General features: G+C 46.1%; 1 protein-coding gene and 1 pseudogene across 1 annotated transcript; both read right to left on the minus strand.

Annotated features, from left to right (window-relative positions):
• Window positions 1–4,269: 4,269 nt before the first annotated feature.
• On the minus strand, window positions 4,270–7,550 carry LOC115165637 (uncharacterized protein K02A2.6-like; annotated as a pseudogene).
• Window positions 7,551–7,552: 2 nt separating this feature from the next.
• On the minus strand, window positions 7,553–8,377 carry LOC115180123 (uncharacterized). The gene has a single exon (XM_029742024.1). It carries the CDS (start codon window positions 8,341–8,343, stop codon window positions 7,561–7,563), a length of 783 nt encoding a protein of 260 aa, XP_029597884.1. The 5' UTR covers window positions 8,344–8,377; the 3' UTR covers window positions 7,553–7,560.
• Window positions 8,378–11,479: the final 3,102 nt, after the last annotated feature.

An 11,479-nucleotide genomic window follows, 5' to 3' on the forward strand; every position in this document is an offset into this window, starting at 1 on the left:
TAACACTAGAAAAGCCGGGCCTCAAGGGACCCCACTTTGACTGCAACATTCTAACAGTCTAATAAATACATTCCATATATGCTATCGGAAAAAGTTTTAGAAACAGACACCTCACAAGTCCTCAACTGGCAGCTTCATGAAATAGTACCCGCAAAACACCAATCTCAACGTCAACTGTGAAGAGGTGACTCCAGGAGGCTGGCCTTCTAGGCAGAGTTGCAAAGAAAAAGCCATATGTCAGACTGGCCAATAAAAATACAAGATTAAGATGGGCAAAAGAACAGACACTGGACAGAGGAACTCTGCCTAGAAGGCCAGCATCCCGGAGTCGCCTCTTCACTGTTGACATTGAGACTGGTGTTTTGTGGGTACTATTTAATGAAGCTGCCAGTTGAGGACTTGTGAGGTGTCTGTTTCTCAAACTAGACACACTAATGTACTTGTCCTCTTGCTCAGCTGTGCACCGGGGCCTCCCACTCCTCTTTCTATTCTGGTTAGAGCCAGCTTGCGCTGTTCTGTGAAGAGAGTAGTACACAGCATTGTACGAGATCTTCAGTTCCTTGGCAATTTCTCGCATGGAATAGCCTTCATTTCTCAGAACAAGAATAGACTGACGAGTTTCAGAAGAAAGTCCTTTGTTTATGGCCATTTTGAGCCTGTAATCGAACCCACAAATGCTGATGCTCCAGATACTCAACTAGTCTAACGAAGGCCAGTTATATTGCTTCTGTAATCAGCATAACAGTTTTCAGCTGTGCTAACATCATTGCTAAAGGGTTTTCTAATGATCAAGTTGCCTTTTAAAATGATAAACTTGGATTAGCTAACACAACGTGCCATTGGAACACAGGAGTGATGGTTGCTGATAATGGGCCTCCTATGTAGATATTCCATAAAAAATTGTCCGTTTCCAGCTACAATAGTCATTTACAACATTAACGTCTACATTGTATTTCTGATCAATTTGATGTTATTTTAAATGGACAAAAAATGTGCTTTTCTTTCAAAAACAAGGACATTTCTAAGTGACCCCAAACTTTTGAACGGTAGTGTTGGTCTGCCAACCTCTGCCCAATGCACTTCCTCCCACAGAGGTGAGGTGATTTGTCTTGGTCCACGTCTCTGCCCACTCCATCCGTACCCCGTACCCCCTCCTACTTCCCAATAACGATGACAGTAACCACAAGTGGGTCATTTGTGTAACTTGGTCAAAAAAACGTCATAAAGAGCACATGTTTAGATGGCTCCGAAGAGGATGGCTGACATTTTACATGCTCCTAACCAATTGTGCTATTTTGTTAGTTTTTCTGCATTGTTTAACTTATTTGTTATACTTTATTTGTACGTAATGTTGCTGCTACTGTCTCTTATGACCGAAAATAACTTTTGGACATCAGAACAGCGATTACTCACCAGAAACTGGAAGAAGCTTTTTCCTTTAACGAGTCCGACGAGAAGGATATACTGCTCTCCCAGGAACAGGCCCAAATCCCCATCATTTGCGTGAAGAAAAGACAGCGGAAAAGAGGACGCAGATCGGGCTGCCTTCTGAGAATCCGTAGGCGAGCGAATAAACTCCCACTGCCATCCATTCTACTTACTAACATGCAATCATTGGAAAATAAAATTGATGACCTACGATTATGATTATCCTATCAACAGGGCATTAAGAACTGTAATATCATAAATTTCACCAAGTCGTGTCTGAACGGCGACACGGATAAGAGAGCTGGCGGGATTTTCCATGCACCGGCAGAACAGAAAAGCAACATATGGTAAGACAAGGGGTGGGGGTGTATGTATTTTTTGTCAATAACAGCTGGTGCGCGATGTCTAATATTAAAGAAGTCTTGAGGTATTGCTCGCCTGAGGTAGAGTACCTTATGATTAGCTGTAGACCACACTATCTACCAAGAGAGTTATCTATATTATTCGTAGTCATCTATTTACCACCACAGACTGATGCTGGCACTAAGGCCGCACTCAACCAACTCTATAAGGCCATAAGCAAACAAGAAAATGCTCACCCAGAAGCGGCCCTCCTAGTGGCAGGGACTTTAATGCAGGCAACCTTAAATCAGTTTTACCAAATTGTTACCAGCATGTCACATGTGCAACCAGAGGGAAAAAAACTCTAGACCACTTTTACTCCACACACAGAGATGCATACAAAGCTCTCCCCCGCCCTCCATTTGGCAAATCTGACCATAATTCTATCCTCCTGATTCCTGCTTACAAGCAAAAACTAAAGCAGGAAGTAGCAGTCACTCGATCAATACGGAAGTGGTCAGATGACACGGATGCTACGCTACAGGACTGTTTTGCTAGCATAGACTGGAAAATGTTTCGGGATTCATCCAATGGCATTGAAGAGTATACCACCTCAGTCATCGGCTTCATCAATAAGTGCATTGACGACATCGTCCCCACAGTGACCGTACTTACATATCCCAACCAGAAGCCATGGATTACAGGCAACATCCGCATCAAGCTAAAGGCTAGAGCTGCCACTTTCAAGGAGCGGGACACTAATCCGGACGCTTATAAGAAATCCCGCTATGCCCTCAGACGAACCATCAAACAAGCAAAGCGTCAATACAAGATTAAGATTGAATCCTACTACACTGGCTCTGATGCTAGTCGGACGTGGCATTGTTTGAAAACTATTACGGACTACAAAGGGAAACCGTGTAGTAGGGCATAGCAGTGATGCGAGCTTACCTGACGAGCTAAATGCCTTTTATGCTCGCTTTGAGGCAAGCAACACTGAAGCATGCACGAGAGCACCAGCTGTTCTGGATGACTGTGTGATAACGCTCTCGGTAGCCAATGTGAGCAAGACCTTTAAAAGGTCAACATTTACAAAGCTGCAGGGCCAGATGGATTACCAGGACGTGTACTCAAAGCATGCGCAGACCAACTGGCAAGTGTCTTCACTGACATTTTCAACCTCTCCCTGACTGAGTCTGTAATACCTACATGTTTCAAGCAGACCACCATAGTCCCTGTGCCCAAGGAAGCGAAGGTAACCTGCCTAAATTACCGTCCCGTAGCACACACGTCGGTAGCCATGAAGTGCTTTGAAAGGCTGGTCATGTCTCACATCAACAGCATCCTCCCGGATACCCTAGACCCACTCCAATTCGCAAACCGCCCCAACAGATCCACAGATGACGCAATCTCAATCGCACTCCACACTGCCCTTTCCCACATGGACAAAATTAACACCTATGTGATAATGCTGTTCATTGACTACATCTCAGCGTTCAACACCATAGTGCCCACAAAGCTCATCACTAAGCTAAGGACCCTGGGACTAAACACCTCCCTCTCCAACTGGATCCTGGACTTCTTGACGGGCCAGCCCGCAGGTGGTAAGGGTTGGCAACAACACATCTGCCACGCTGATCCTCAACACTGGGGCCCCTCAGGTGTGTACTTAGTTCCCTCCTGTACTCCCTGTTCACCCACAACTGTGTGGCCAAACACAACTCCAACACCATCATTAAGTTTGCTGACAACACAAGTGGTAGGCTTGATCACCGACAATGATGAGACAGCCTATAGGGAGGTCAGAGAACTAGCAGTGTGGTGCCAGGACAACAACCTCTCCCTCAATGTGAGCAAGACTAAGGAGCTGATCGTGGACAACAGGAAAAGGTGGGCCGAACATACCCCCATTAACATCAACTGGGCTATAGTGGAGCGGGTCGAGAGTTTCAAGTTCCTTGGTGTCCACATCACCAACAAACTATCATGGTCCAAAGACAGTCATGAAGAGGGAATGACAACACCTTTTTCCCCTCTGTAGTAACTTGACAAGGAATGCCCACACGCATTTCAATATTACTTTCCTTTACTTTCACCCCAATAACTAAAAAGGTGTACAGCCAGGTACAAATATAGCAGAACTATATAGCCCACTCAACCGGTGGTAGAATCACATTGCACAGAACTCCCTCTTAGTGATGACATCATCAAAGGGGAAAGGTCACGGTCAATGCCAATAATAACCATGTAATTATTTATATAGTGTCCACACTATAACACTTCTCCCCCCTCAATTTAAATCCCCCCCTGTAAGGAAAACATAAGGTTAACAAGTAAACCACATGAGTGTTTTCTTTTCTTTACTACACAACACTGTAGAACTTCTGCTGGTGTTACTGTAAATGTAAACAAAACAACAAAAAATGACAGTCCTTATTTCTTTTCAACTAGGACTGCTGCTCCAAACAAACACTAACACCACGAGTCTCTCAGTCTCAACTACAGAGTTAGTCTTTCAGGAGACTTGTGACTACGCTGTGATCTGCGCAGTACTCCTGGTGTGCTACGAGACACAGGTAAAGCGTGTCCCAGTGGAGCTGGGTCTGAGGGCACAGGAGTGGGTTGGGTGTTTGTGAGAGAATGTCCATCACCCTCTTCTGGAACCACTGAATGCTCCTGTTCCTCAGATGCTGTTTCCTGTCGGGTTTCAACTTGTATACTACCACCCACAGCTGTTCCGTCTGAAAACATGGTCTTGTCTTTGTCATAGCGCAGGCGGAGATGGTCCTGGTGTCTGCGCATGACTCGACCATCAGTCAGTTTGACCACAAAGGAGACGGGACCACTCTGACTCAGAATGATACCTGGCAACCAGCGTTGGCTGCTTGTGAAGTTGCGGATGTAGACGGTGTCATTGGGTTTTAACTGTCTCTCCCTCGCGTGGTGGTCATGTCTCTCTTTTTGTTTCTCCTGCTTCCGTTCCACTCCTGCTCTGATGTTCGGACGCAGTAGATCCAGGTGAGCTTTTGGCTTTCTGCCCATTAACATCACCGCTGGAGCCTGTCCTGTTGTTGTTTGTGGCGTGATGCGGTACTGGAACAAGAACCGAGAGAGCTTAGTTGTGATGGTTCCCCCAGTCATCCTTTTGAGCCCCTCTTTCAGCCCGCTCCGCTAAGCCATTTGAGGCCGGGTGAAACGGGGCGCTGCGGACATGGCGGATCCCGTTTCTCCACATAAATTCTTGGAACAAGTCACAGGTAAACATTGTTGCGTTGTCGGACACCAGAGAGTCCGGCAGACCATGGGTTGTAAACACCTGCCGAAGATTTTCGATGGTTGTGGTCGCTGTGATGTTGCTCATGATGTGCGCCTCCAGCCACTTGGAGTGCGCGTCCACCATGACAAGGAACATGTGACCCATGAAAGGGCCTGCAAAGTCTATGTGCAGCCTGGACCATGGGCGGTCAGGCCACACCCACAGATGTAGTGGCGCGGACGGCACCATCTTCTGGTTGATCTGGCACTCAGAACATGATTTAACTTTGTCTTCTACCTCCTGATCCATGTTAGGCCACCAGATGTAAGATCTGGCTAAACTTTTCATCCGGGAGGCACCTGGGTGAGCCTCATGGACCTCATCCATGACTTGTGCATGGCCAGGGGGTGGAACAACCACTCTGGACCCCCAGAGTATGCAGCCATCCTCCACACTCAGCTCAGTTTTGCGCTTTGCATAAGGTCTTAGTCCATCATCCTCTATGACAGGAGGCCAACCCTGCATCAGGAATCTTTTCACTTGGGACAGGATAGGATCCCGGTCTGTCCACTGTTTGATCTGTTTGGCATTCACAGGTGAGTTTGACAATCTCTCCATTAGGAAAATTGTCTCGGGAGGCACCACAGTTGTGGCAGGCATCTCTGGTAGCGGGAGACGGCTGAGCGCGTCTGCGTTTGCATTGTCCTTCCCCGCTCTATACAGTATAGTGTACTGGTAAGCTGACAGTGTCAGGGCCCAGCGCTGTAACCTTGCTGAAGCCATGGGTGGAATGCATCTTGATTCACTAAAAAGGCTCATCTGTGGTTTGTGGTCAGTGCATATGGTGAAATGACGACCGTAGAGGTACTGATGGAAGCGTTTCACAGCAAAGACTATGGCCAGACCTTCATTGTCTAACTGTGAATAACCCTTCTCAGCACTCGTCAGCGTACGTGATGTGAATCCAATGGGTCTCTCTGACCCGTCCTCCATCTGATGAGAGAGTACTGCCCCGACGCCATAGGGCGAAGCGTCACATGACAGGATGATCTCTTTGTCTTGATCAAAATGAACCAGAAGTTGTGCTGATTGTAGTAGTGCTTTCACTTCCTTGAAAGCTTTCTCTTGTGCTGGCCCCCACTTCCATTTACAGTCTTTGTGGAGCAGCTGATAAAGTGGAGCCAACACTGTTGACAGCTCAGGGAGGAACTTACCATAGTAGTTCACCATGCCCAGGAACGACCTGAGCTCTGACCCATTCTTGGGGTTTGGAGCATCCTTGATTGCCCTGACTTTGTTCTCCACAGGACACAGACCCTGCGTTGTGATCTTGTGACCTAGGTATGTCACACTCTGTGCTTGGAATGTGCACTTTCTACGCTTCAGGCGCAGCCCTGCCTCAGAGAATCTCTTTAACACCTGGTTCAGATGGTGGAGGTGTTCCTCCTCCGTCTCCTCTGTAACCAGGATGTTATCCAGGTACACTGCTACATGAGGGATCCCCTGCAGCAGATTATCCATTGTCTTCTGGAAAATGGCTGGGCTGGACGCCACTCCGAAAACCAAGCGGTTGTACCTGAACAAGCCTTTGTGTGGGTTGACTGTGACATACTCTTTTGAGTCCTCGTCCAGGAGGAGCTGTTGGTAGGCGTGACTCATGTCAAGCTTTGAGAACGTCTTGCCTCCTGCCAGTGTCGCGAACAAGTCCTCCACCCGCGGCAGCGGGTAAGCGTCTAGCTTAGAGGCCCTGTTGATGGTGAGTTTGTAGTCCCCACATATACGCACCGTGCCGTCACTTTTCAGAACGGGAACGATAGGAGCTGCCCAGCGGGAGAACTGAATGGGAGTAATGACGTTTGCTTCCTGCAGCCGATCCAACTCATCTTCCACTTTCTTTTTCATGGCGTAAGGCACTGTCCTGGGCTTGAAAAAGCGAGGCTCGGCCTGAGGATCCACGAACAGCTTAACTGCAGTGCCCTGCAGTGTGCCCAGTTCATCTTTGAAAATCTCTGGGTACTTTTGAATGACATCCTCAGTCACTCGGGTGTGTTTTATCTCACCCCAGTTCAGTTGTATTTTGTTTAGCCAGTCACGCCCTAGTAAACTAGGCCCATTCCCTTTCACCACCAGGAGCCGTGCTCTCGCTTCCTGGCTGTTGTATGCAATGTCCACCTCTAGAGCCCCCAGCAATGGTATGGTCTCCCCAGTGTACGTACGCAGTCTGATCCCTGCCGGTGAGAGGGCAGAAACCTGTCTTGAGCCCCAGATTTGTTTGTAGGTCTCCTCACTTATGACAGAGGCAGAGGCCCCCGTGTCAACCTCCATCCTCATCTGCTTTCCATCTACCTCCACTGTAGCATAGATAGGCTCTGCGTGCGGCTCCCTCACATTAAACATGTTGTAGGAACAATGCTCTTCCTCCTCCTCTGTGCTCTCAAGGTGGTGCGTTGCTGACTGAGGCTTTGGTGCTGTGAACTTGCCCAGCCCAGTCCGCCCACCCTCTGGCTTGCTCCTAGGACCCCTGCATTTTTTTGCTAAATGTCCCTTTTTGTTGCAATTGTGACAGTCTCCATGAACTTACAATTGTTACCATAATGTGTTCCTCCACATCTGAAACATTCCACTGCTTTTCCCCTTTTTCCTGCCACCTCTTTTGTCACCTGATGCACTGCACAACTTTCACTGTTGGCCTTTTGGATATTTTTCACATTACTAGCGGCCATCTCCATCCCTTGAGATAGTTCCAATGCTCTCTTGAAAGTCAGTGTGGCTTCCCCCAGCAACCGGCGCTGTATGCTGTCCTCATTAATGCCACAGACTAATCTGTCATGGAGCATGTCCTCTAACATAGCCCCAAACTCACAATGTTCAGAGAGTTCACGTAATTCAGCAACAAAGTTAGCAACAGACTGACCTGTTTTCCAAAATTGGCAGTTAAACTTGAACCTCTGGACAATCACTGACGGCTTTGGATTGTGGTGAGTCTGAACGAGAGCAACTAGATCCCCAAAAGGAATTTCTCCCGGTCTCCGTGGTGTAGCCAAATTCCTCATTAGCTTGTAGGTTTTAGCCCCACACACACTCAAGAGAATAGAGCGCTGTTTAGCCTCATCTGTGATTCCATTTGCCAAGAAAAAGTGTCCCAACCTTTCCACATATTCCGTCCAGTCCTCGTTCTCTTCCACAAACTCAGTGATAGTCCCAAACATTGCCATTATAACGCCAACTTGTCCTTGATCCTCGTTAGCGATTTTCACTTGCTGCTGATTGTCCCCGTTGGCGTTTCCGTCCAGCGGCACCTGCTCTCCGTCGCTCATTAAGCTAGCTAGCTAACTGACTACCTCCACTGTTTCTTAGCTAGCTCGCACCACAAGTTGATAAAGTTTTATCCTCGTCGCCAAAAAGGTGTAGTAACTTGACAAGGAATGCCCACACGCATTTCAATATTACTTTCCTTTACTTTCAACCTAATAACTAAAAGGTGTACAGCCAGGTACAAACGATACAAATATAGCAGAACTATATAGCCCACTCAACCGGTGGTAGAATCACATTGCACAGAACTCACTCTTAGTGATGACATCATCAAAGGGGAAAGGTCACGGTCAATGCCAATAATAACCATGTAATTATTTATATAGTGTCCACACTATAACACCCTCAGAAGACTGAAAAGATTTGGCATGGGTCCCCAGATGCTCAAAGTTCTACAGCTGCACCATTGAGAGCATCCTGACCTACAAAGCTAATATATGGAATTGTTTAAAGAAGGTCATACCAATGATCCTTTAGATATTTGATTTTTAATTTTAAGACCCCTTGAAGTATCCCAAAAAAGAATAAACAACTTATTTGATGTTTTCAGACCCTTTACTCAGTACTGAGGTCCTGAGCACTCTGGAGGATGTTTTCATCAAGGATCTTTCTGAGACTAGTCATCTTTCCCTCAATCTTGACTAGTCTCTTGCTATGCCGCTGAAAAACATCCCCACAGCATGATGCTGCCACCACCGTGCTTCACTGTAGGGATGGTGCCAGGTTTCCTCCAGAGGTGATGCTTGGCATTCAGGCCAAAGAGTTCAACCTCCAGAGGAACTCTGGGGCTCTGTCAGAGGGACCATCGGGTTCTTGGTCACATCCCTGACCAAGGCCCTTCTCCCCCGATTGCTCAGTTTGACCGGGAGGCCAGCTCTATGAAGAGTCTTGGTGGTTCCAAACTTAAGAATGATGGAGGCTACTGTGTTCTTGGGGACTTTTCAATGCCTCCACAAAATCCTGCCTCGGAGCTCTACGGACAATTCCTTCGACCTCATGTGTTGGTTTTTGCTCTGACATGCACTGTCAACTGTGAAACCTTATATAGACAGGTGTGTGCCTTTCCAAATGATGTCCAATTAATAGCTTTTTACAATGGGGGATTCTAATCAGGTTTTTTAAACATCTCAAGGATAGTCAATGGAAACAGGATGCACCTGAGTTAAATTTAGAGTCTCAAAGCAAAGGATCTGAATACTTATTTAAATAAGGTATGTTTTTTGTTTAGAATCAATTAGCTACAATTTCTAAAAACCAGTTTTTTATGGGGTATTGTGTGTAGATTGATGAGGAAAAACATCTATTTAATACATTTTAGAATAAGGCTGTAACATAAAATGTGGAAAAAGTCAAGGGGTCTGAATACTTTCCAAATGCACTGTATATACTGTACTTCCATAAATGTTTGAACTGGTACCAGGGGACTTTCAGATGAGTCTTGTGAGGCCTATGGGCGTCCTGGAGCAAAATGTGTTCGTGAGACTCTCACTGTTCCACATAGGGGTTATATTAGTGTGTAGCCCAAACTGTTTGGACGCTACAGAAAGATGGTGGCAGATCGGCTGTACCGACTTCAGACGAGTCCCAAGATGCTTGTGGGGGTCGTAGAGCAAAGCGGAGAACATCACCGTGAGAATCTCATCTTTCCATAGAGGGGTCATGGTAGGCCAAACCATTCAGATACTACAGACGATTTTGTGTAAAGACCGATGTTTCATGGCCTGACAAACACCGCTCTAGCCCTGTCACCTTTCACCGCAGGTGCGGAAGTGCGAACGGCAGTTGCGGTGGATTGAGACGCATCCAAAGCAACAGAAAAAACTGTTCTCTAGCTTAAATTGACAGATTTTGAGAGAGTGGTCCAGCTGTAACATCATCTCTCAGAGCAGTCATCCCTCAGGGTCTCTGCAGTATGCTTCCACTTACTGATATGTCATCTCTCAGGAAAATTGGGGGTTTCGAAAGAAGTGGACGTTTCAAAAGGAACCATATAAGGAGAAGTGGGGGTTTCGAAAGGTGCTACTCAAGATGTCGTTTGGGTTACTGGACGTTAGTCAAGGTCTGCAGAGATGACAGTAAGGAATTTCAGCTATGCAAAAAAAAAAAATGTTTTCACGCATGTTGATTTTGTCCATCCACACCTGACGCGATCAGGACAAGCAGGTTGAAATATCAATAGAACTCTGAACCAACTATTAATTTGTGGACAGGTCGAAACACATTAAACATTCATGGACAATTAGCTAGCTAGCTTGCTGTTGCTAGCTTGCTGTTGCTAGCTAATTTGTCCTGGGATATAAACATTAGGTTGTTATTTTACCTGAAATGCACAAGGTCCTTTTTTCTGCATCTTTGTAGAATTTTGACCCATTTTGAGTCACACAAATCGTCTGTTCTCTACTCCAACAATTAATCCACAGATAAAAGGGGAAACCTAGTTAGTTTCTAGTAATCTCTCCTCCTTCAGACTTCTTCTTCTTTGTGTTATATGTCGGTTGGCAACCAACTTTAACGTGCATTACCACCACCAACTGGACTGAAGTGTGGACCTCAGTTCTTCTTTCATTCACCCACGTGGGTATATGCTCTCAAAAACCAATGAGATGGGAGAGGTGGGACTTGCAGTGTGTCAAAAGTAGAACCAAGCATGCGAGCAGTTTGGATGAAATTATTTAATTATTTATTTTGCAACGCTCCTGCACATAATGCGGCCGGTGTGGTCAGCATGTAAGACTCCTTTCGAAGCCCCACTTCTTCTATTATGGTTCATTTCGAAATGCCCACTCCTTTCGATACCCCTACTTTTCCTGAGAGGTGCACTGCACGGAGAGATGACATATCGGTAGGTAGACAGCATAGACCCTGAGGGATGACTGCTCTGAGAGATGAAGTCGCAGTTGGACCCTATGGGATATTATGCTAATTTGATTTCCACGGGGCTACAGAAATCGACTAGGTTAAATGTTCAAAGTTTCTTTTGAAAAAAATATTTATAACAGAATAATGTTACCATATTACATTGCGAGTTAGTTTCATGTAACAAAGTTGACCTTAAAATGAGGGACAGAGGTAAATTAATCACTAATCACAGGAAATTAATAATAATATTCAGAAATGAATTTGTCAATGCAACAAAAT

The sequence above is a fragment of the Salmo trutta genome, chromosome 3, assembly GCF_901001165.1.
Source record: "Salmo trutta chromosome 3, fSalTru1.1, whole genome shotgun sequence".
In the NCBI taxonomy this organism is placed as follows: Eukaryota; Metazoa; Chordata; class Actinopteri; order Salmoniformes; family Salmonidae; genus Salmo; species Salmo trutta.